Raw genomic sequence first — 26384 nt, 5'->3', positions numbered from 1 at the left:
GGGGACCTTACTATGTCCGATTCCAGGAATGACCCTTGTATTACTTACCTAGATGCCTCACAAATTAGTCAAAATTTAGCATCTCAAATTATATTATTTGTCTATTACTCTCACACTAAACATACTTAATTACAAATAGAGGGGCACTCAAGATAAATGCAAAATATATCTTGTGTGTTTTGCTTGTTTGGCCGTAAGTCAACAGCAGCAGTGCACTTTTATTTTGAAACACGAACTTCCGGTCCGTCATTTTGGATGAACGTGTTGTTCTTGCCTTCGACGCCTCCAAGCTTGCGTGAAAACTTCCGTTTAACGACGAATTTTCGGTGTTTTCCCTCTTCATTGGAATATCACTAACGAATATTTAATTTAAGATCATGGAGCAAATGGAAGACCCCGCTGGATCGGACAATAAACGAGCTATAGAGCGGAAAAGGTGAGTTTTGTGTCGTAAACAAGGGCCTGTTTTCTAGCACTAAGAAGCTTCTAACTCGAGCCGTTTAAAGACCTGGATTTAATCCAGTATATGACCACATAGGTCACTATAATAGCGAAAATTGTCAAATTAACGTTACTAAATGGCATTATTGTATTACGATCTGCGGTTGCGCATGTAAACACTAATTGCGCGTGAATTGGTCTTGTTTTTAAGCGGCGCTGCTGTTGTGTTATTATTTAAGCAGGACAGGCACTTATTTACGAGTATTGGCTATTGTTCTGTTACATTACCTCCTTATATAAAGTCCTGCACATTTGTGAAACACTTGGGTAGTAATTACAGTTGTTTGTTCTCTTTTGTTAGTAGTTGAAGATGCTAAGCGAGGACTTCAGAGAGGACAAGCGTTCAGCCGAAGCACAGTTCATCACTTCGACACAGGTGAAAACAAGAGGTTCATAGCCACTTTTCGTGGTCATGTTTTGGTAGCAAACTACGTTTTTTCTTTCTTGTGTAGTTTTGGTTTCATTTGTGGATTCTTGATTTATATCTGTGCACCGTGAACCCTGTGGAATAAGTCAAACATAAGAATATAAAGCATCGACGAATTAATGTCCTGATCATTTGAATCCCTCTTTCAAACAGGAGCTGGTTCACCCCTGATACTCCCAGTTTAAGATCAGCAGTGTCATCTCAAACATTTCAATGGGCGGTAATGAAGGGGGTGGACGGGGAGGTGAAAGGTGGAGCCTCTTCGGGGTGCGCCCCGTTGTGCAGAAATCCCCCACTGACCCAGGATCAGATACCAACACACCTGGCAAGAACCTGTTATGTATTTCTGGCTTTGAAGCTCTCTGTCATACAGTAGTGATGAAATATGATAAGAAAAAGTAATATTGCAGGATATTACCAATGCACTAATACAGATTTATTTATGTATTTGTTTTAAAGAAAGGTGCTCAGGTTTTTATCTTGTTTAATCTTGCATATTAATCTTCAATATGTTTGGACCCACTTTATATTAGGTGTCTTTAACTACTATGTACTTAAGCATTTCATAGAACTTAATTATAATGGACATGTTGTTGTTGTTGTATTGTACTTATATTAAAAGTACCTGCAATGAATTACATCTGTAGTTACACTGTTAACCTTAACCAATAATCCTAAACCTAACTCTAATCTAAACCCTAACCATAAACCTACCCATATCTCAAGCTTGGTAGGAGCTAAGGTTAATCTTGTAAGAATTTTACAAGACAATAAGTATATTATATTGTATGTATTTTAATGTTAGTACATAGTAGATAAAGACACCTAATATAAAGTGGGACCATATATAAAAAATGTGAATCAATAAATAAAAAGGGGGCATGAAGTTTCATGAAGTAAAAAAAAGATAATGAGTAAAAATATTGAGTTTCCGATGTCTTCGTTTGAACTATCTGAAGCTGAAGGGAATTTTCATTTTAGTTTCAGACTAAATTATTGCTATAATCAGTTGTTGAGCACCGCTAAACTGAAATACATTTGAAGCACACAGGCTTTCTATCTTATACGTATTTCCCTGATTTTGCAGGACGCTTGCATCCATTTACAAGGATGCCTTGTTTAAAAAGTGAATAGGGTCAGGTTTAACATTCTTCTTTTCATGACTTCAGGGGGATTCACGCTGCAATCGTACTTTGGGGTTCAGAAGTCTAATACCATGGATGCCATTAAGACTCAAGTAAACCTAATGGTTGAAGATCCCGCCGACTTTAAATCTGCCAAGATGGAGATGAGTGGTGAAGAGGGCAAGAAATCATCCTGTCACAGACTGAGACATCGAGATATGAACATTCTCACTCCCTCTGGCTTCTGACCCCACAAGTCTTGAACTCTCTTAAGCTTCCTCGTCTATTGTATTCTACAAACACACATTACAGCACAAATTGACACATAAATGTCTTTTGTAATTTAAACCTGTTTGGTCCCTTGTAACCACACACACACACACTCACTCATAAAACACACACTTACCCATTCTCCTCATTCTTAGATTTTCCCTTTAAATTAGATGAAAACATACTATCATACTATACATACTATCTTTAACGTTAGTGCCAAACACCCTTGATAGCTATTTTATTTACTTTTTAATTGAATTGTTCCCCAAGTATTAGATATCACTTTTTTTGTTTAACGAATGTTTCACCATTGCTGTTTCTTTGCTTTTAATTAATGTAGTTTAAATTTACAGAGGTAAAAAGCAACTCAAAATATATATGATTACCAGTAAGCCTCTGGGTTTAATTTTATTATTATTATTTAGTACAGGTGTGAATTATAGCATTCATGAGTGCGTCCTCTGATATAAATTGTTCGGACCATTTTAAAAAAAAATTTTTTTTTTTAAATTAGTGTATGTTCAAGCATTATTTACCATTAGACTTGTGGATTCCTTCAGTGACGACAGCACGTTTTGGTAGTTAATAAGCACATATTTCAAATGTTAAAACATTGTGTACTATATTATGCTGTTTGTGTTCACAATGCAATTCTTAAAGCTGTTTAATGCCACAGTGGAACATGCAACCTTACAGTCATTTTTGACTAAACATAGTCAGGTATCCATCTGTATGCAGAGTTGAAACATGCTTAAGTGCCGTTTTTGTAACAACTGTTTATATATATATATATATATATATATATATATATATATAAACAGTCATGTCATTTTTTCTAATTTATTTGTCCTTTGTATTAGAGATGGCTTGTGATTGATGTGGTTTTTATGTTCTGTGTGTGGTCCGTTTGCAATAAGCTACAGCATTGTTTGCATTGGCATGCTGAAAGCACCTCATTCATATCACTGGCTTTCACACTTCACCACACAAGTCTTTTTCAATGCTTTTTGTTTTCCTTTGTTACACACAAAAGCCATGTTTTAAACTAGGTGCATATGCTGAAGCGTGACTCATTTTTGTTGTTGCTTTTTGTACATTTCTGGTTGAAAATGCTTTGCCTTTAAGATATTTCAATTCCTGTTTGACTTGACCCATTGTAGTTTCTTTTTTGTAGTGCTTCAATCGCAATCGTTATCCAATAAGTAATTGCAAAACCGAAGTGGCTTTTGCATCAAACTCAAACACATTTGATGTGTTGGATTGCTACCATATATTGCTCAAACTGAATATTTGATTTCTAATAAACTTTGTTGTAAAGCACAATGAATGACTTTGTTTGTTTTGTTTATCAAAGAAAGATGTCACTTTTATTTTTGTTTTTATATTTCTTTTAAAGACATGAAATGAAGCTAGAGCATTTTCGGGATAATAAAGCATTACTTATTTACCTTGGCATTTAAAATAACCAATATTATCTTGCAAAAATGCATGATGACAATGGCATACAATAATAGCTTGTTGTATATGACAAGTCTTGCTTCAAATATTTTCATTTAGCTTTTACAAAATAGGTAGTTCTTGTTCTGGATGCTGATTGGTCAATTAAACCTTCCAGTTGTGCTAAAATGCATAATGGATATTGACACAAAACGCCTGTTCACCTAGCGACTACAGTATACTGTATCACTATGAATGCAGCACCCAAAGAAGCCAACAATTACCCTTATGTATAGTATATATGTCAATGACTGTGTTGTACACTGATGAGCCAAAACATTATGACCACTTACAGGAGACCTGAGTGACTTCGACAAGGGTCAAATTGTTATGGCCAAATGACTGGATCAGAGCATCTCTGAAACGGCAAGGCTTGTGGGGTTCTCCTGGTCAGCAGTGTTGAGTACCTACTGACAGTGGTCAGAGGAGTGACAAACCACAAACTGGCGACCAGGTGTTGGTGCCCAAGGCTCATCGATACGTCTGGTCCAAACCGACAGAAAATCTACTGTGGCACAAGTCACAGAAAGTGTTAGTGATTGTTACAATAGGAATGTGTCACAACAGTGCATCACTCCCTGCTGTGTATTGGGCTGCGTAGCCGCAGACCGCTCAGGGTGCCTTTGATGACCCTGGTCAATGTGTGGCCGCTTACCTGGGGTAGTGATGGCACCAGGATGCACTGTGGGAAGACGACAAGCCGGTTTAGGGAGTGTGATGCTCTTGGCAATGTTCTGCTGGAAATACCTGGGTCCAGCCATTCATGTGGACATCAATTTGACGCGTGCCACCTACCTAAACATCGTTGCAGACCAGGTACACCCCTTCATAGCAAATGTATTCCCTGATGGCAGTGGCCTCTTTCAACAGGATGATTTGCACTGCCACACTGCACACATTGTTTGGGAATGTTTGAGGAACATGATGAAGAGTTCAAGGTGTTGCCCTGGCCTCCAAATTTCCCAGATCTCAATCCGATTGAGCATCTGTGGGATGTGCTGGACCAACAAGCCAGACTCATGGCAGCTCCACCTCACAACTTACAGGACTTGATGGATCTGCTGTTAATGACTTGGTGTCAAATATCACAGGACACCTTCAGGGGTCTTGCAGAGTCCATGACTTGGCAGGTACACGCTGTTTTGGCGGCAAGCGAAGGACCAATGGTGTATTAGGCAAATGGTCATAATGTTTTGGCTCATGCCCTGTATATTATAATTACTATATTATTAACATAACTATATTATAATAATTATAACATTCTATAATTCTATTAAAAACTATAAATTCTTTCAAATGTATCTGAAACAAAAACGACTCAATTAAAAATCTCAATTAAGGTGGCAATTTTAAATTAAACACGAATTCATATTACACAATAAAAATAACATTTTCAAAGATTTACACATTTAAACCTTTATTTCAAATATAATTGAATAATTTTTAACAAAATTAAATGTAAACTAAATATTTTAAGTTTTATTTAATTTGGTAATAATTACTAAATGGAATGTCTAAAAAATAGGCTAAAATGTTTTATTTTGTGTGTAAATTGAACATAAATGTATACTAAATACAACTAATAAAACACTTTTTATACTACTGAATCATAAATATACTGATAAAAACCTTATTAATTAATACTCAAATTACAGTGGCAAGAAAAATTATGTGATCCCTTTGGAATTAGCTGGTTTTCTACATTAATTGGTCATAAAATGTGATCTCGTGATCTTAAAGTCACAAGTGTAGACAAACACAATGTGCTTAAGCTTACAACAAACAAGTATAATCTTTCATGTTTTTATTGAACACATCCCAGTAAATATTCAGAGTGCCCTTGGTTTTAATAACTGTTTTATATTCCTTTGGCATCTATAACCTCAACCAAGCATTTCCGGTAGCTGCAGAAACAACCAAACAACCATCAAACAACGTTCAGAAGGAATTATGGACCACTATTCCTTATCCATATTCTTAGGATGTCTGGTGTGAACGGCTCTCTCGAGGTCATTCCACAGCATCTATAATGGGTTAAGGTCTGGGCTCTGACTGGGCCATTCCAAAAGGTGGATTTTCTTTTTATGAAGCAATAGTGTAGTGGATTTACTTCAATGTTTCATTGTCCTGCTTCATCACTCAACTTCTGCTGAATTTCAGCTGGTGCACAACCACCCTGACATTATCCTGTAGGATATCTTGATAAACTTGGGAATTCATTTTTCAGTTGCAAGCATTACAGACCATGAAGCAGCAAATCAGCCCCAAATCATGATGCTCCAACTATTGGGATGATGTTTTAATGTTGGTCTGCAGTGTCCTTTTTGTGCCATACATAGTGCTGTGTGTTCTTCCCAAACAATTCAACCTTAGTTTAATGAGTCTGCAAAACATTTTCCCAGTAGTGTTGTGGAGTATTATGGTGGTCTTTGGCAAACGTCAGGTGCTCAGCATTGTTTTTGCTGGAAAGCAGCTGCTTCCTTCTTGGTGTCCTGCCATAGACACCATACCTGTTTAATGTGTTTGTAAAGCAGTCAATGGAAAGAGGAGGCGAGAACCGGCTTTTCAATATAAATAATAGTTTAATTTCAAACTAAACAGAAGACACAAACACACACATGACGGACATGTCCGTAAACGATCTCTCTCTCCCGCACGATCCTCTGCAGTCGACCTTTATCCTTATCGAAGGCTTGATTAGCCTAAAACGGGACCGGGTGTGTAGGATCACGACCCAGCCCCACCCTCCGCCCTGCCACAGTGTTCCATATAGTAGACTCATGAAGGATCATTGGAACTGGTTGACATCTCTGTTCAAGTCTTTAACTGTCACTCTAGGGTTCTTTTTTGCCTCACTGAGCATTCTGCAGTGTGCCCTTTGAGCCACTTGTAGGGAGAGTAGCCACAGTACTATATCATCTCCATTTATAGACAATTTGTCTAACTGTGGACGGATGAATATCTAAGCTCTTTGAGATAACTTTGTAACCTGTCTAGCATTATGCAAAGCAACAATTGATCGTATGTCTTCTGTGATCTCTTTTTTGTGAGGCATGATCCACATCAACAGATGCTTCTTGTGAATAGCAAACTCAAAATATTTGAGTGCTTTTTATAAGTCAACCCCAGGTGTGGGCTCTAACCCACACCTCCTTACTGTTATTAACTTTTGTTGACATCATTAGCCTAGGGGTTCATATACTTTTTCCAAACTACACTGTGCATTTTGAATGAAGTATTCAATATGCACAAAATCAATACAATAATTTGGGTGTTATTAGTTAAAACAGATTGTGTTTGTTCATTATTGTAACTTAGATGAAGGTCAAACCAGATTTTAAGACAAATGTATATATAAATGCTTCAAAAAGAAGACTGAATGACTTTTACTCTGGGGCTGAAGTGAATCGCTGAATTGAACTGCTTCATTTATACGAACTGTCCTAAACCCATTCACTAAAATGATTTGGACTTTCCAACGCTGAGTAGGTGAATTGTTTATTTTAACCGGTTCAGTTACACAAACCAATTTACTTATGTTTTTCTTCATAATAATGTCTCAGTTTGCTCGGCTGCTGCGTGCGCAATACAGTTGGACAAAAAGCAATGTAGTGTTTTGTCATGTGTCACATAACTTGCTGGAAAAAGTAGCTCATTACTGGAAATATGACATAAATAACACTTTCCAACACCAATGTGGGGTCGGGGCTTGCCTCATGCCTTGCTCAAAGCTACAATGGTGATGGGAAACCTTACATTCTCCAGTTCATTGACAGGCTCTTCTGACGAAAGACTAGTTCAAACAGGTTAAATTGTAACAAACTTTAATTTCTGTTTTATAAAACATATTTTAATAAGCATATGAATGCATGTTATGGCTGTCAGGCAGTAGCTAAGTATTTCGTTTTTTTTTTTTAACCCATATCAACAATTAAATACAAATAATGATTCAGTAGCAAACTCTTTCAATATCTTCATAATACATCATTCTTTGCATTTAAACACTGTAAAGAAAGTCAAACAAAAGTTATAGAGTAAAATGTTCTGGAAATTTCATCCCATTCTTTTTTGTTTCTAAAATGCCTCAATCATGTTGTTGGTCAATCAAGATGCTTTTTACACTTACATAAATCACTTAGTAAATCAAAGACAAAGCTTGTCTGTCAAATAATGCTCATAGAAATCCAAATCCATTATCTGTGTTGCAATATGTATAGAAGAACTTTGCATGCGTTGATCACTGGTTATTTGATAATTACTAATAAATATGTATATAAAAAATTCTTATGTACAGGGTTCCCACACTTTTTAACCACTGAGTTTCAATGCCTTTTACCAGTAGTTTTTTTTATTACTGGAGGATTAAATTATGATTTTTTTTAAATCCAATCTATTAACAAATTAATCTTACAGACCTCTTTGTGTTTAGTGTGACCGATTCATTGTAAAGAGCCAACTGTCATTTAACATCATTTAATGTATAACATTCCCTGATATTTCCAGATATGTTTGACCATGGGAACCCTCTAGGGTGTAGATTTGGGATGTTGTTTCTTTGTGTTGAATCTTTGAAAGCCAAGCAAAGTAAATATAAAACCAACAAAATTGCTTTCTTTGCTATCATGCTATAAAAGAAAGGACTGTAATACTTTCTGAAATCTAAAATACTGTTCACAAAAAATCGTCAGTTTTCGCCATCTTTAAAAAGCAATCAGTACATACCATAAATTACTATGAACAAAACTATGGAATATGTGTAAAGGATTGTAACGGCAGGTAGTCACAGTTAGCATATATCTCATACAAAGTATCACAACAGACGTGCACTAACAAAATGTAGATGCAGTAGTTTTAAAGAAATAAAAAATAAACAGATACAATATAACACACTTTTCTTGCTCACTATTATGCTGCATTGTTTTAAAAGAAATGCAGTATATCCTTTTACTGTCAATGAGTATATTATTTTGCAATAACGTATGAATGCTTCTGACAGTTGGTCTTTGGGTGACATTTCCTGATGCTTGCTATGTATTTTTGCATATATTAATCGGCTAAACAATAAGAAATAAACCAAGCATTTAACAGTAACAGAAATAAATCATCGTAAATTACTGTTCAATAGTAATCCCAAAATAATGATCGGTTCTGTATTATTCCATGCCATAGCTTCCCATGTTGCTGTTGCTGAGCAAATGCATCCATGAGGCCAATCCCTGACCTCACATCCTCTCCAAGAGCTCGTCTCAATCATGTTCCTCCATGTAAAAATATTGACCAAACTGAGGGCTGTTTGCACCCTCATACAACATGCACATTGAGGACAGTCAATATGAATCAATATTTTTGAGATGCTGTCTTTTGAGGGACCGTAAAGTCAATTAAACTCCTCGGGTTCTTGGAGAACATCAAGGCTGGGAGAGACGCTTCCTCTTGAGCTTCTGAAGCCTCCCTTGTTCCTTTAAAAACAAACAAGGATTTGATGCAAAACTCCCACCAGTGTAACGGCAGCAGTTGAGTGGGTCAGTCCAGCATGCCCATGCAAAAGTCTATGAGCACTCTACAGGCAGCTTAGCTTATAGTGAAGAATACTGTCATCTTTGGCTCCGTGAATTGTTTGATTAAAAAAAAAGATCTTATTTGGATTGGTTAACCCAAGTAGATACCAAAAATGCAGCATCCACTATTTGGTCCAAAATTTCAGAAATAAAATGTTTATGAAAAAATAACACTGATGAATCTTCATCGAAGTCTTTCGGCTTTATAAAATGTAAAAATATTTAAAAAGAGAAAGCTGTATGAAATTGCCACATATATCACATCAATATGTACAGATGACATGCCTCAGGTTACACATCACTGCAAAAGAACAACAACAACAACAACCAACATTAGAGAATAGCAAAGCCAAACAATCCAACATCTTAATAACTAAGCTTGTTTACATGCACATTCTTCCACAGATTATGCTGGAAATGGTTTTCTTTATTGGGGTAAGGTCACATTCTCCAATGTGTGCAAGTGTTGTGCGCATGTCTGTGTACGTTTTGATGTCTAAAGGAGAGAATAATCAATCATTTAAAATCTCATGTCTATGCCTTAAACAATTTTCCTTTATCGGGGTATGTTCATAAACAGTTTATGTAAAAAACGAGCGGCATACACTGATGAGCCAAAATAGATCCTTCAAGTCCTGTAAGTTGCGAGGTTGAGCTGCCATGGATCTGACTAGTTGGTATAGCACATCCCACTGATGCTCAATCGGATTGAGATCTGGGGAATTTGGAGGCCAGGGAAACACCATGAACCCTTCATCATGTTCCTCAAACCATTCCTGAACAATGTGTGCAATGTCGCAGGGTGCATTATCCTGCTCAAAGAGGCCACTGCTATCAGGGAATACCATTGCCACGAAGGGGTGTACCTGGTCTGCAACGATGTTTAGGTAGGTGGCATGTGTCAAATTGATATCCACATGACCGGCCGGATCCAGATATTATCAGCAGAACATTGCCCAGAGCATCACATCCCACAGTGCATCCTGGTGCCATCACTTCCTCAGGCAAACATTGCACACGTACACGGCCTTCCCCGTGATGTAAAAGAAAATGGGACTCATCGGAACAGGCGACCTTCTTCCACTGCTCCAAGATCCAGTTCTGAAACTCACATGCCCATTGTAGGTGCTTTTGACGGTGGACATGGGTCATCATGGCACTCATGACCAGTCTGCGGGCACTCTGACCAGATGGGATAACCTTCGTTGCCCTCACGCAACGATGCATCCAACACCCTGTCGCTGATTTGTGGTTTGTCCCTCCTCTGAACACTGTCGGTAGGTATTCACCACTGCTGACTGGGAGCACCCCACAAGCCTTGCCGTTTCAGAGATGCTGTGACCCAGTTTTCTGACCATAACAATTTGGCCCTTGTCAAAGTCGCTCAGATCTGTAATCCTGCCCATTTCTCCTGCATTCAACATGTTGACTACAAGAACTGATAGATGCTTGCCATCTAATCTACCCAGAACTTGACATGTGGCCTTGTTAGGAGAAGATCAATGTTATTTGCTTCACCTGTGGGTTATCATAATGTTTTGACTCATCGGTGTATGTCTAGATTTCTGCACATTACCGTTGTGTTGCATTTAAACAACTTTTTGGTTTATGGTTTGATGTCAAAAGCAAAGAATAATCTGATTATTTAGATAGTCCGATTTTTAAAATAAATTGTTTTTTGGTATTTATCAACATATTCTGCATGTAAATGCACTCACTAAAACTTAAAATCAGCTTCAAATGAACTTTAAAAGTTCCCGTATAGTGATGCAGATTTGTAGTCAGTTGCTTCAGATGAACAGTTAATGTTAAAATTGCACACATGAACTTTACAGACACAGTTATTGAGTATTTATGTACTACCAATAAAAGTCATTTTTAACTGACCTTGTGCCAGCAGCCTGGTATTGGAAGCCCATCTGGACCCTTTAAAATACAAATAAAAAAAGAATGATGTAAGAGCCAGGAATCCATTTTCAATGTACTGGAAGTTATTGTGTAAGTTATTATAAACTTCATGAATTTTTTTTAAGTGCTAAAATAAACATTATACATATAGTAATTTACAATAAACAGATTATCTCTAAGAGCATAAACTGCACACAAAATACTAAACATTCTTTGAGTCCAGGCCATTGTGCATGCATTTTTAACAAACTGGTTTCATAAAATCACATTAGGCCTACTATACCTACATTTTTGCAAAAATATATTTACGTGGCTCGTTGTATGTCTCGTGACAGTTTCCTGGCAAAATGAACACTAGAAGCGCTACAACAACGACTTTTATTCCCTTACACAAATCGCAAGTAAAACAGCAAACATTTTTACTACAGTAAAATCTGCTACAGTTTTCATCTGACATTTAGTTTAATGACAATATCGGTTAGGTTTAAGGTTTAGGGTAGAGAGGTCAGTTTTGTTCATTTATAAGACAGAGCTTTAACCTTAAAAACCACTTCTGTTAAGGAGAATATGTAACGACTCGGTTACTAACGTAACCTCGGTTCCCTGTGAGGAGGGAACGAGTATTGCGTAAGTAGCTTACGCTATGGGAAAACTCAGTTTCTCGAGAAATATTGAAGTCTTTATGTAAAACGCATTGCAGCTGCACAGCAGACAGCAATGAGCGAGGCAGCTCGGTCACTGGCTGTGCTGCGGCAACTGCTCGAACCAATGACGGGGCGACTCTGAACGCGCGACCAATGGGCGCGCGCCTCGCGTTCGTGCGCTCAGAGCCCGCCGAAATTAGCATAGCCAGGCTATATAATGGGCACCCCGTCATACGAGTTCCTTTAGGTTCAATCGACTGAAGCGAACTGACCAAGCACAAGCACGGCAGCTTATGCAATACTCGTTCCCTCCTCTCAGGGAACCGAGGTTACGTTAGTAACCGAGTCGTTCCCTATCGAGAGGTTTCTCCTATTGCGTAAGTAGCTTACGCTATGGGAACACCATGTAAAACGCCGTGCGTGCTGACTTCGCTCTATAAAGCCAGAGGCAGATGCCTGAGCCTTAAAGCAAAGTGATTATTCCACGAGCCGGCCAACGGCGAGGTACATAATGGGATAGTATAGAGCGCCCTTCCAAGGTGGTCCATGGTGGGGCGCTCATAGTGCAAACACAAGCACATATCTTATGTACTGAGTTTTCTATGTACTGATATGCATAAAAAATCCTTTAAGTCAGTCAAAGACGGACCTTGTAAGGGAGGAGATAATGCTCAGCATATACATACTCCAGTCCATTCTACAGTCAGGCTGATAGAATGTTGGAATGCATTTTTTTTTCTTTTTCTATGTACTGATATGCATAAAAAATCCTCTAAGTCAGTCAGAGACGGACCTTATAAGGGAGGATATAATGCTCAGCATATACATTCTCCAGTCCATTCTACAGTCAGGCTGATAGAATGTTGGAATGCATCTTTCTATGTACTGATATGCATAAAAAATCCTCTAAGTCGGTCAGAGACGGACCTTATAAGGGAGGAGATAATGCTCAGCATATACATACTCCAGTCCATTCTACAGTCAGGCTGATAGAATGTTGGAATGCAATGAGGGGACCTGTAGGTTATAAAACCTGATAAATGTCGAAGGCGAGGCCCAGCCCGCCGCCGCACAAATATCTTCAATGGGTATCCCACTCGACCAAGCCCACGAGGAGGCCATGCTCCTTGTAGAGTGAGCTCTGATGCCTAAGGGGCATTGAAGGCCCTTGGCTTCATAAGCTAGCGCTATAGCATCCACTATCCAGCACGATATTCTTTGCTTTGAGACTGCGAGACCTTTAGTGCGGCCGCCAAAGCATACAAATAATTGTTCTGTCTGTCTGAACAGGGCAGAATGTTCCAAATATACTCTGAGCGCCTGACCGTAAATTAGCGTCGCCTTCGTCTGCTGGGGACGATAGCGCTGCCAGAGATATCACCTGTGCTCTGAAGGGTGTGGACAGCACTTTAGGAATATACCCGTGCTTTGGCCTAAGGACAACTCTGCAGTCGTTAAGTCCAAATTCCAGGCAAGCAGCGCTTGATGACAGCGTGTGCAGGTCGCCCAGTCTCTTGACTGAGGCGAGCGCCAGCAAGAGCGCAGTTTTGAGCGAGAGCTGTTTAAGGTGCACGGTTCAGAGAGGTTCGAACGGGGCACTCTTGAGTGCGTCCAGGACCGTGGCCAGGTCCCAGATCGGCACCGAGGGGGGGCGAGGAGGGTTCATCCTCCTAGCGCCTCTTAGGAAACGAATGATTAGGTCGTTTTTCCCTAATGAACGTCCTTTATCAGGATTGTGTGACACCGCTATGGCAGCCACATAGACTTTGAGCGTGGAGGGTGTGCGGCCCGCCTCCAGCAGCTCTTGCAAAAAGGCGAGTACACTTGGTATCTCGCACGATTTGGGGTTCAAGCTCTTGGTATCACACCAGTCACTGAACACTTTCCACTTTTGGGCATATAAGCGCCTCGTAGAGGGTGCTCGCGCCTCAGTGATGGTTCTCAAAAACTCCACTGGGGAGGTTCTCGGGAACCCGTTGAGGGGCCATGCATGGAGGGCCCACAGATCGGGGATGAAGAATCATCCCGTTGGCCTGCCTGAGGAGGTCTAGCCTCAACGGAATCGGCCATGGGGCAGATTGCATCATCTGCATCAGTTCTGGAAACCACGTTTGGTTGTTCCAGAGTGGGGCTACCAGGAGCACTGCACATCTCACTTCCCTGATCCGACTGATGACCTGAGGTAGCATCGTGATCGGGGGAAAAGCATACAAGGGGCGGCTCGGCCAGACTTGGGCGAACGCGTCCATGCTCTTTGAGAAGAAAAGGGGGCATTGCGCGTTTTCCCTGGAGGCGAAGAGGTCTACCTCTGCCTCGCCAAAGTTTTGCCATAACCACTGAACCGTCAGGGGGTGGAGAGACCATTCTCCTGGGAGAACCTTGTCTCTGGACAGCATGTCTGCTCCCTGGTTCAGGGCGCCTGGCACATGCGCTGCTCTCAGCGAGCGCAGGTGGTGTTGTGACCATAAGATGAGCTCCCTGGCCATAGAGTGCAGGGAGCTCGACCTGAGTCCACCCTGGCGATTTATATACGAAACTACCGTCATGTTGTCCGTTCGGACCAGGACGTATTCGTTTTTCAGGTACGGAAGCAGGGCTCTGAGAGCCAAGGCGACCGCTTTCATTTCCAGACAGTTTATATGTAGGCGCTTTTCCGGGTTTGACCAAAAGCCGGATACAGGCCTGCCCACATAAAGGGCCCCCCATCCTATTTTGGAGGCATCTGTCGTGATCATTTTTCTCCGCGTATTTACACCCAGACTCACGCCGGTTTGATACCAGTTGACGGCTTTCCAGGGCCTCAGGGCTTTTATACAGCCGTGATTCGCTCTGATCAAAAAGTGGCCCGAGTGTCACGCGTGAGTGGGGACACGGCTCTTGAGCCAGCGCTGGAGAGGACGCATGTGCAACAATCCTAGCTGGAGTACCGCTGATGCCGAGGCCATGAGACCGAGCATTCATTGAAATCGTTTGACGGGGGTGTGTGCGCCCGTTCTGAATGATGTTGCAAGGCTTCGAATAGAGAGCGCGCGCTCTGATGAGAGGCGCGCTGTCATCTGCACTGAGTCTAGCACTATTCCCATAAAAGAGATATTCTGGCTGGGGGATAGCACGCTCTTTGCAAAATTGATTCTCAGACCCAGGCATTCTAGATGGCTGATAATCCAAGATCTGTGCGTCGTTAACTGACCCTCTGATTGTGCTATGATTAGCCAATCGTCGAGGTAATTCAGTATTCGCACTCCCCGCTGTCTCAGGGGAAAGTGCCGCGTCCATACATTTCGTGAATGTACGGGGGCCAATGATAGGTCGAATGGTAGTACTGTGTACTGGTATGACTGTCCCTCAAAGCTGAATCTCAGAAAAGGCCTGTGATGAGGCGCTATCGGAATGTGAAAGTAAGTGTCTTTCAAATCCACTGATAGAAACCAATCCCCGGGGCGAACTTGCACGAGGATATGTTTGGTTGTTAACATTCTGAACGAGTGAATCATTAAAGCTTTGTTCAGATGTCTGAGATCTAGGATGGGGCGGAGGCCACCGTCCTTTTTCGGGACGAGAAAATAGCGGCTGTAAAAACCCGCCTCGCTCATAGAGGGAGGAACAGTTTCTATAGCGCCCTTCTCTATCAGTTTGAGCACCTCAGTGCGTAGAACATGTGACACATCTTTCCTCACTTTCGACTCGACCACCGCTGAAAAGCGGGGTGGTCTGCGAGCGAATTGAAGTGAGTAACCGTGTTTTATTATGTTCAAAAACCCATTTTGGCATGTCGGGGATTTCTTCCCAGGCTTTTGCTCGCATAGATATGGGCTGAATGTTGGCTGGGGGCGTGTCGCAGTGACGTATGGGCCCCACCGGCAACTTGCCTTGTGCTAACACTGAGCTTACAGCTCTCAGAGGCGCGGGCGCGCGCTGAGCAGCTGTGTTGAGTGCCGAGTGCAAGGGTGCGTGTGAGATTACAGGCACGCGGGCTATCTCCGTAATGCTCGCAGCCGGAGAAATGTTTGAAACTGTATAGACAGCGTTTACAGGTGGGGGTGCATACATTGTAATAGGCACGCGCGCCACTTTCATAAAGCTTCCCGCTCTTAGCGGGGAGTTTCTTGGCTCGCGCGTCACATCTGTGATGCTCGCGACATGAGCCAGAGAATTGTTTGAAACTGTATGGGCAGCGCTTATGGGTGGGGGTGCATATACTGTAGTAGGCACGCCGCCACTTACATAAAGCCTCCCGCCATGGCGGGGTGTTTTTGGTCATGCATACAGTGTTTGTAACTGTGGGAGTGCGCACTTTAGTGTGGACACGTGACCCCTTAGTGACACAGGCAGAAAATGTGCTAACACTGAGCTTACAGCTCTCAGAGGCGCGGGCGCATGCTGAGCAGCTTTGTTGAGTGCAGGGGTGCGTGTGAGATTACAGGCACGCGCGCTATCTCCGTAATGCTCGCAGCAAGAGCCAGAGAAATGTTTGAAACGACAGTGTTTACGGGTGGGGGTGCATACATTGTAATAGGCACGCGCGCCACTTCCATAAAGCTTCCCGCTAGCGGCGGGGTTTTTGGCCATGCATACAGTGTTTTTGTGTAGGGGTGCGTGTGTAGGGGTGAGTTTCTTGGCTCGTGAGCCAGAGATCTGTTTGGAACTGTATGGGCAGCGCTTATGGGTGGGGGTGCATCTACTGTGGTAGGCACGCGCGCCACTTTCATAAAGCCTCCCGCTAGCGGCGGGGTTTTTGGCCATGCATACAGTGTTTTTGTGTAGGGGTGCGTGCAGGACAGCAGGCACGCGTGCTACATTTATAGTATTTCCCGCTTTTACTGGGGAAGTGTTTATAACTGTGGGAACAGTGCTTGTGTGTAGTGGTGCATACATGACAATAGGCACACGATCTACATTTATGGGGCGTCCAGCTCGAGCTGGGAAAGTATTCGGCACTGTTTGGACAGTATTGATATGTGGGAGTGCGCACTTTAGTGTGGACACGTGACTCCTTAGTGACACAGGCAGAAAATGACTCTTGTGATTTCTGTGTGTTGCCGTTAAAACGGCATTTGATTGCAGGTGAGCGAGTTCTGTGACTGGCCCATTGACTGCTGTACAGACATTTCCAGCCGCCTGTAAGGGGACTGGGTAATGTTTTACACGTTTTGCTGGCTGCAGTGAAGCGTTCAGCGAACTCTCTTACCGTGCTGGTGCCCGTGCTCATGTCCGCTAATGTCGACGGCGCGGGGTCGAAGGCCGAGCCCGGCCAGTCATCGGATGCAGCGCCAATTGGAAAGGCTGTCATCCTTTTCACCGTCGTCCCCTGGCGCGCCGAACGAGATGAGACCCACCGCTCTGTTGGAGGGGTGCTGGTCCGTCTGCGTGAATTGGACTGGCGATGGGAAGATCTCGGGTGGTGGTGAAGCACGCGGGGACTGACCCGGCGTGACGTCACTGAAGTCTGCGTGCTCTGGCGGCCTCCGTGAGCGGCGCTTTTTCTTGCGCGGCTCGAACAGAGGGGGCGGCAGCACGGAGGTAGCAGGCTCGTTCGCGGCGAAGCGAGCGCGCGGCTCGTTGAGGCCCAGGGAGTCACATTCGGGGCATCCGCCTCGAGTGAAAGCAGCTTCTGCGTGGTCAGATCCCAGGCAGCGAGTGCAGATAATGTGACGGTCCCTGTCAGGAAGAAGGCCTCTGCACGAAGCGCAGGTCGAAGGCATTTGGAACAATGCCTCGAATTTGCTCTTTTACTAAATACAAAAAGTGTCGCAAAGGCGAACACTTGCAAAGTAGCTTAGTAAAAAGGATATAGTGATGCGCACCGGATGGCATAGCAGAAGGCTTCGAAGGCGGCTGAAGGCGCCGGTGTCCTCTTAGCAGTCCTGCTGTAGGCTTGTCAACGGCGAGGCGAAAGACTCCAACAATCCCAATCCGGAGGATCCAGCGAAGACAAGGAGATTAAATCTAAAGGAACTCGTATGACGGGGTGCCCATTATATAGCCTGGCTATGCTAATTTCGGCGGGCTCTGAGCGCGCGAACGCGAGGCGCGCGCCCATTGGTCGCTCGTTCAGAGTCGCCCCGTCATTGGTTCGAGCAGTTGCCGCAGCACAGCCAATGACCGAGCTGCCTCGCTCATTGCTGTCTGCTGTGCAGCTGCAATGCGTTTTACATAAAGACTTCAATATTTCTCGAGAAACGGAGTTTTCCCATAGCGTAATCTACTTACGCAATAGGAGAGACCTCTCGATAGGGAACGTGCTTTTAGCGCAACACTCAGAGGACATTTCACCTCGGTATTGCCGCGACACGTGTAATGAACCACGTAAAATAATTTAGCAAAAATATTGCCACCGTCAAGTTGTTATCATGAAATCAGGCTGAGTTTTTAATAATTTAAATTACTACTAACCATAATTATACATCAACCTAAAACACAAACACAGCTTAAGTGTTCTTCGGTTGTCTGCTTTGCTAATCACACAGAGTACAGGGGCACAACTACATGGGAAAGCATCAATGTTGCACACCGAACACACGTACTCGAATTTAATTCAGAATTTGTATACGAACAGTCATGTACATAGCAATTAAACTGTTTAGTTATAAAAACAAATTAGTAATTAAATTGTATCTGCATCAGTTTCCATCCAAACAGAAAAATAAAGAAAACAAAGATCTTCATTTTTCAATATGACGGATTCTGAAGCAAGCCTCTACATCACATTTCTTTGCCCGATTTTTTGGATTTAGTAAATAATTGATCCAGGTGTTTATTAATTCCTTAGGTAATTTACTCACACCATATCCAGTGGTTTCTCATGTCGTGTTTGACAGCGAGACAACCTCAGGTGAAAGAAGGAAAGCGCAGTAACAGTTGTGGTTGTAAGAGGAAGTATATGTTGGACATGGTGGAGGGTCAGTTAACAACTTTTTAACAAGCTTTTCTCTCGAAATATAAGATGAACGGTCATTCCCACACATATAGCGACGTTTTTTGCATAACCGTGACCGAAAAGATCCTCTGAATTGTAGCGATATTTATATTAGCCTGCTATCAGTACCAACAAACAACGTTACATGCCGTTTAACTTCAAGCCTTTATTGAACAATCCCTTTATTCAATTGGGCATTGTTTTCTTCATTTTAATGCTCTGTTTTCCACATTCCATTTTCCTTTTTCTGTTCTGTGCAACAGGTCAGAAAGCATTCCCCCTCTGACCATGTCATGTGACAGTCAGAGCAACGTTGGTAGACAGAGGGTGAGCGGTAGAAATGAAGGTACCTCTTCTTGACAGAATAATAATAAAAAAAAAACGTTTTGAACCCATTTAAAATGCTAAGAAATGTTTTTATTAAATAAAATGAAATAAAATAAACGTTCAATAAAATACATTCTTTCATTATTGTTTAAAATAGTGATTTTGTTTATTTGTAAGGTATTATAGGAGATTTTAAAATGATGTTTTTTATAATACCAAAATTATCGTAATTTGTGCATTAGTATGTGTGGCCCAGATTTTCTCGACCCGCGGACGCGGTCCTCGTTTGTGCTCATTATCGTGCATGCACCTGGCATTGGTTGTGCTAAAAGAGTATCACAAAGCAGTGGGGGCATGCGTCGAACGCGTTCATAATTGCTCTCATTAATATATGTATTCTTTGATCAGGCGATGCGGTCAGCCGGGCGCAGAAATATGAAGTATACTCAGGCCTTAAGGATCAAAACACTAAATAAAACTTGATTTTTACATTTTCTAAGAAAATGTTAGTGGTGATTCCCATGCTGATCTTGCAACCACAATACTAGGGTGTTCTGGGTCAAAAGAGCCTGGTCACAAGTCTCTCCTTCAACGTCTAAAGATTCTTTTCACTTGTTGTATAATCTGCCAGGCAAAAATCACAAATTTGATCACTTGAAAAAGTAAAATCAAAGCTCTTCCCAACAAGCCACATGATATGAAATGTAATTTATGACCATATCAAATGAAAACCCTTAACCTTAATAATGAGCAATAGCAACAGTGATGCTTATCAAGTATCATTAATGAAATGTTGAAAAGATCTTAATAACTTTAATGAATCCTGTATCTAAATTTGTTGTGTTTATCTTTATAATCCCTGATAAATATTCTCAGAGGCATTTTGTTGTATGTATGTGTCAGACATAGAACAGTGACAAATCAGTATAAAAGGAAAGGCAAGAAAAATTGCAGGCATCAGTGCAACAAACAGTGCAGATAGAGAGAGAGCAGGCAGATATACTATACCAGTGGGCAGGGGACCTCTGGGGCCGAATGCCCCGTTTCCACTGCCTCTTTTTTACATCCACCAGAGCCCTGCCAGCAAGATATACAGTATACACACTCATAATGACTAAAAACAAACAACACACACTGGAGAGGCCAATCAAAGTGAAACTGAAAAAGAACAGCAGCCTATAGAAACATACAGAAGACAAAGTGAGGAAATGTGGACAAGGGAAAAGATGTCTGTAAAATGTCTGTGTTCCCAGATGGGTAAGCTTTGTATTTCATGACGAAATTACCCGGGATGTTTTTTCACCTGTTTTCCAGCATTATGACTCTGTAACACATCAACAAATATAAACATCTCAAAAGTAGCTTGCACGCACCACGGGACAGGGCTGGTCCAGACCTGGGGGTCCCTGTTCTCCTTTATTTCCCTTGAGTCCTCTCTTTCCAACAGGACCGCGGTCTCCCTGTGAAAAGAATTCAAATACATCATAAATATAATGTTGTAATACAGGTGTATATTACTGCTATATACAACCTTTTTTAATAGCACAAATACTAGTAACAATAATGTGGTCTTTATTTCAATACAACTTTTTATGAATAAATGCTCATTTAAGGGGAGGGACTGCAGGTGAATAGGCTACAAATATTCCTTTCCTTTAAAGGGATAGTTTACCAAAAATGAAAATTCTCTCATTACTCACCCTGATGTCATCCCAGATGTTCATAACTTTCTTTTTTTTGCTGAACACAAATTAAGATTTTTAGAAGAATGTTTCAGCTCTGTAGGTCCTTAAAATACAAGTGAATTGTGGCCAGAATTTGAAGCTCCACAAATCACATAAAAACAGCATAGAAGTAATCCATACAACTCCAGTGATTAAATCAATGTCTTCAAAAGTGATATGATAGGTGTGGATAAGAAACAAATCAATATTTAAGTCCTTTTTTACTATAAATCTCCACTTTCACTTTCCTTCACTAAAAGTGAAAATATTGACCTGTTTCTCATCTAAAGTGATTGTATTGCATCAGAAGACATATTAAACCTTTGAATGGATTACTTTTATGCTGCTTTTATGTGAGTTTTGGACCTTCAAAGATTTGGTCACCATTCACTTGTATTGTATGGACCTACAGAGCTGAAATATTCTTCTAAAATATTTGTTTGTGTTCTGCAGACATCTGGGATGGCATGAGGGTGTGTAAATGATCAGATCATTTTCATTTTTGGGTCAACTATCCCTTTAATTAAAATGAAAAAAGCTTTTCTTTTACATGGAAATTAAACAATTGTAACTGTAAAAATATGAAAATTATGCATAATTTTATTATATATACACACATTTTCCTATTACATATTGAAAGAGATGAGATATTTAATAAAAAAAAAAAATATTTAATAAAAAATGTATATGTAAATTAACATTTAAAAAATAGCCTGTAACATGACAAGCATAAAATACTTTCAATAATCCTCTGAAAATTATTAGCAAAATAATTTTAGAAGCAGTATCTTAAATTAAGGGTCTCTACCTATTTTGTAACATAAGACACTATGTTTAGCATATAAGCAGAATGCCACTTTATGAAAATGGCCTTTAAAAGATTCTAACCAATGCTGACATAATAGCCGAAGGTGATTTAATGTTTATACTTATTTCCTATTATTTTGAGAATGTTTTTAGAGATTTGTTACCTGAAAAATTACTCTCTGGAAAGTCAAAACTGTTAAAATGCCTGCAGATCCTTTCTTTGAGCAATCTCCACAAATATGTGTTACTGGAAGATACATTTTTTATTTCCAGAGAGAAAATAAGGTAAATTACCTTTTCTCCTCTCTCCCCACGATCGCCCCTGTCACCTTTAAAGCCATGAAAACCCTACAATATAACAACAAGAAATAAAATATAACAATCCAATGTAAAAATCAATGATTGAAACGTTAACTGATTTACTAAAGTTAAGTCACAACAGTCAGCTCTTGCATTGAGACATAAAAGAGGAATAACAAATGTCTTTCTTACATCTAATCCAGATTCCCCTTGTTTACCCTATAAAGAAAACAAAAATCATTATCATTGTCGCTACACTGATATTTTATCTGCAGCTTATCTTAGAACTAACATTGTCAAATAACTTTCTGACATTATGATAAGGTTTAGACATTTTTCACTCTTATGATTTGTTGTTTACCTTTTCACCCTTTGTGCCGGGAAGACCAACCAATCCGGTTGCCCCTGAAGGCCCCTGCGGACCCTGTAGGCCCTATCAAATAGATAAATGGATAACTTCATATACACAGTCCACAAACCAATCTTACGTCTATTTGAATATAGCGTTTAGTTTAGTTTAATTAATCACGGGCTAATGAATTATGTGTTCTCACTTGAATTCCTGGAGCACCTGCTTCTCCCTTTTCTCCTTTAACATTTTCCCCTGGATCACCCTAAAAAACATTCAACACAGTATTAGTACAGTACATGAAGTAAGACTTCACTGAATATCTATTAAATTTACTGAATTTTAAAGATAAAACTTTACATTTAGGGTTATACTGTATATGTTAACAGTTAGTTAACACCATAGTTAATATGAACTAACAATGAACAATACTTTTCCAGCATTTATGAATCTTGATTAGTGCACTTATTTCATTATTATAATTTTTCTTCATATATTGATACATTTTTTACATTTAAGGTTGTATACATTAACATTAGTTCATTTTCATATGTTGCTTGGAACTGCAACCAAGACTTTCACCCACTGTTGCACTTGTTCATATTGTTGAGAGACAATAAAGTGATTTGATTTGATGCTGCTTTAACTAACATAAACACTGAACAATGGTGCATTTGTAAATGAATCCTAAAGATTTCCTTTTCCCAATCTGTCATTCACTCGACGTTCTGTCGATGTAGTGACACTAGGGGTTGCCCTTGGGAGCCCCAAACACCTCTGGTATTTGAGAAAAGGCCAATGAGAATTGGCGAGTGGAATTTGCATGCCATGCCCCAGGACATAAAAGGAGCCGGCTTTAAACCACTCATTCAGATTTGTTCTTTGGAGCCGAGTGGGTTCTCCAACTCTTGCACGGATAAGTGCAGAGAACTCCCCTGGGTGCTTTGGCAGCTACACTAAAAGAGTATATACTGAAAGAGTATTTCCTCTAAAAGTGTGAGCACTGACGGAAAGCGTCTTTTTAAAGATACCTTTCCATCTGTGTAGTTCCTGGATGCGGGCACTATCTCTCTGCCTCTAATGTCCACGATCGCTGCCTCACGTGTATGGGCCATAGCCACGCTGAGACAGCGTTCGTGGATGGTTCATACTCTAACTGCGAGAGCATGACCATGGCAATGTTGTGCTCGGCAACCAACCTCGGCCTGCGGGCTACGAAGGTCACAGCGTGGGCTCTTAGGCAGGTGATGTCCACCATGCTGGTCCAAGAGTGCCACCTGTGGCTTAACCTGGTTGAGATGAGGGATGACGACAAGGTTCGCTTTCTTGATGCCCCATCTCCCAGGCTGGCCTGTTTGGCGACACCATCGAGGACTTTGCCCAGAAGTTCTCAACGGTCAAGAAGAAGACAGAGGCTATCCAGCACATCCTGCCCCGGCATGGTTTAAGCCCCTGCACCCTGCCGCAGCCCGAGCCAATCGCTCGACCATGGCATAGAACCCCCCCGCAGGAAGCTGACACCCCCCTGTCAAAAGGTCCGGCGTAAAGAACCCCAGGAAGGCTAAGAAAGCGCCCCTGACCCAGGGGCGAAGAGACCCGCTGTAAGTCTGGAGGTGGTCCACAGACCACTCCATCTCCCAGTGGAGGGCCAGGAGGAGAATCTTTTGTTTACATTTTTGTTGATATCCCCGTATGCCCAAGGGGCTGCGGTACCCACACTTTCAAAAAAGAGTGATTTCCTCACTCCCTGGTTCACACACTCAGTGTTTCCCGGCTGTCGTTGTCATGACCGCCATACATCGAACATTCGTGGCCAGGGCACTACTAACATGGTTTCCCCGCCTTCGCGCACTCAGCTGCGGCACACACACACCCAAGCTCAGGTGGTTGTGATGAGCCACGAGGATGCTCAGCCTCCTCCCCGTCGCTAACCGGTCCTATAGTGGGTATGCGGAGGGAGGTAAGTGCTTTAATGTTTTTCTCAGCACAGCCACGGGACATGATGCTCCTCGACATGGCAGTTCCTACTCTGTCCCACCGCTCCTACCCATCCAAGGATACGTCAAATGCGATTGTCCCCTTGGTGAAGAAGAGGTTCTACAGCCCCTACTTCATCGTACCAAAGAAAGTTGGTGGTTTGCGGCCAATCTTGGACCTGCGAGCGCTGAAGCGGGGCCCGCACAGACTCCCGTTCATGATGCTAATGCAGAAGCGCATTCTGGCATCAAAATTGGTTCATGGCAGTAGACCTGAATGCTCTCTGTTTTGCCACAGACCATTCCTTCGGGTTCAGTTTCGAGGGCCGGGCATATCAGTACAAGGTCCTCCCTTTCGGTCTGTCCCTGTCACCTTGCGTCTTTACGAGGATGCGTATCCTCCTAGGCTGTGCCTTGTTCTCTGTGTTGTCTTTTCCCCATGGGAAAAAGAACACCTTCCCCGACATGAATACATCTGGCCCCAGCTGAATGATTTTTCATTTTTGTGGGAGAAAAAGAAGAGAAAAGCATGAAGATGGCTGGCGCTGCTTGTTCCCACTGTAAGTACCTGCCGCCCCTTTGGGTACGAGGGACCATGCAATGTCTGTGGGGCATTGGGAAGGTTACATGGGTGCTGAGTTCACTTGCTACAAGACAAGCAGTGGCCTGCCTGCACCTGCACCGCCAGTTCACGTAACACAGTTCAGCCGGTTGAGGCATTTTGTATAGGGACCCCTAGTGTCACTACATCGACACAACGTCGAGTGAGTGACAGATAGGGAACGTCTTGGTAACTGTTTTAACCTCCATTCCCTGATGGAGGGAATGAGACGTTGTGTCCCTCTTGCAACAACACTGATCTACCCGCTGAAATGGCTGGGATTCTGTCTCGGCTCCTCAGCACAAACCTGAATGAGTGGTTGCAAGCTGGCTCCTTTATACCATATGTCCGGGGGAGTGGCATGCAAATTCCACTTGCCAATTCTAATTTGCCTTTTCTCAAATATCAAAGGTGTTTGGGGCTCCCAAGGGATTAGAAATGCATTAGAAAGTAGAACTTCTAAACTTTCAAACGATACCTATTTTGTGTTGGTCAAGATTGTTGTTATTAATATTTTTACAATATGTTTTTATAAAAGACGATCTAAGCTTAAAGGGTTAACATCAACATAGATTAATAAATGCTGTTTGGTTATGATACCTAATGCTTAATGCATAGTGAATCATATAATTAATAGAACTTTATTTTTAAGTTCACTTGAGAGCATTATGATTAAAAACGTAGCATGTCCAAATAAAAAGATTGATAAATTGGTCAGTGAAGGAATAGTTTAATGGAAAGTCTACAGTATATTGATTTGTATCAGTCTGACTGAAAGTAAACATAAGACAAAAAAAAACCTTACTTTTGTACCTGGGATCCCACGATGACCCTAAAACACAAATAACAAGTGTTACAATCTTCAAATGACATAATGAATTAAATTAATGATCTTGCTCTTGAAGCAGTTATGAGTTAAGCAAAAGACACCTGCATTCAGACATAAAGTAAGCTTTGGTTAGATTAAATATGCTACAGTGGCAAAATTAAAAAAATTACATGATGCATGACTTTCAAAATATTTTTCTTTCAGCAGCAAATTCTTAACAAACAAATTATTCAGTAAATTATAACCACATTCTTTTTGAATGTACAGTCCATTGTAAATGAATGACTTAAAATGAATAGTCATGAGTTACATAAACTGAAAGTGGATTGTTTCAAAATATTATCATGTAAGTCTCAAATGTGTCTAACCATGTATCCGGGAGTTCCTGGTGGGCCTGGAGGTCCTGGTGGTCCTGGCTGTGAAATCATCTGAACCTATGGACATTTATACAACCACAGCTAAAGACTACTGTACTCTTCATAGTAAAGAATGAATGAGTTCATGAATTTGGATCCAATAAGACTGACCAGATTATCCTCTAGTATAGAGTCTCCTTTCTCTCCTTTCTGCCCATCCAATCCCTATAATACAAACAACCATTTAATTCAGATAAACAATGTCTT

At 41.3% G+C, this 26384-nt stretch overlaps 1 protein-coding gene and 1 long non-coding RNA gene across 2 annotated transcripts in view; one reads left to right on the top strand and one right to left on the bottom strand.

The window, feature by feature from the left end:
• Positions 1-241: 241 nt before the first annotated feature.
• Positions 242-1253, top strand: LOC127659483 (uncharacterized). Its single transcript, XR_007972540.1, has 3 exons — positions 242-436; positions 803-877; positions 1082-1253. It is a non-coding gene; the product is annotated as an uncharacterized LOC127659483 (long non-coding RNA).
• A 6376-nt stretch (positions 1254-7629) lies between these two features.
• Positions 7630-26384, bottom strand: part of col23a1a (collagen type XXIII alpha 1 chain a) — a 227613-nt gene continuing 208858 nt past the window's right edge. The window contains exons 22-32 of the mRNA XM_052149329.1: positions 26289-26342; positions 26130-26195; positions 25738-25764; positions 22561-22620; positions 22368-22439; positions 22199-22225; positions 22001-22054; positions 20549-20635; positions 20184-20252; positions 11268-11306; positions 7630-9281 (exon numbers count right to left, since the gene is read on the bottom strand). Of these exons, the coding sequence (XP_052005289.1) occupies positions 9231-9281; positions 11268-11306; positions 20184-20252; positions 20549-20635; positions 22001-22054; positions 22199-22225; positions 22368-22439; positions 22561-22620; positions 25738-25764; positions 26130-26195; positions 26289-26342 (606 nt within the window). The 3' untranslated portion in view covers positions 7630-9230. The remainder of the gene's footprint in view (positions 9282-11267; positions 11307-20183; positions 20253-20548; positions 20636-22000; positions 22055-22198; positions 22226-22367; positions 22440-22560; positions 22621-25737; positions 25765-26129; positions 26196-26288; positions 26343-26384) is intronic.

Source organism: Xyrauchen texanus, chromosome 19 (assembly GCF_025860055.1).
Source record: "Xyrauchen texanus isolate HMW12.3.18 chromosome 19, RBS_HiC_50CHRs, whole genome shotgun sequence".
Classification (NCBI taxonomy): domain Eukaryota; kingdom Metazoa; phylum Chordata; class Actinopteri; order Cypriniformes; family Catostomidae; genus Xyrauchen; species Xyrauchen texanus.
The sequence above is the reverse complement of the archived record's forward strand: the minus strand, read 5'-3'. Positions and strand labels throughout refer to the sequence as shown.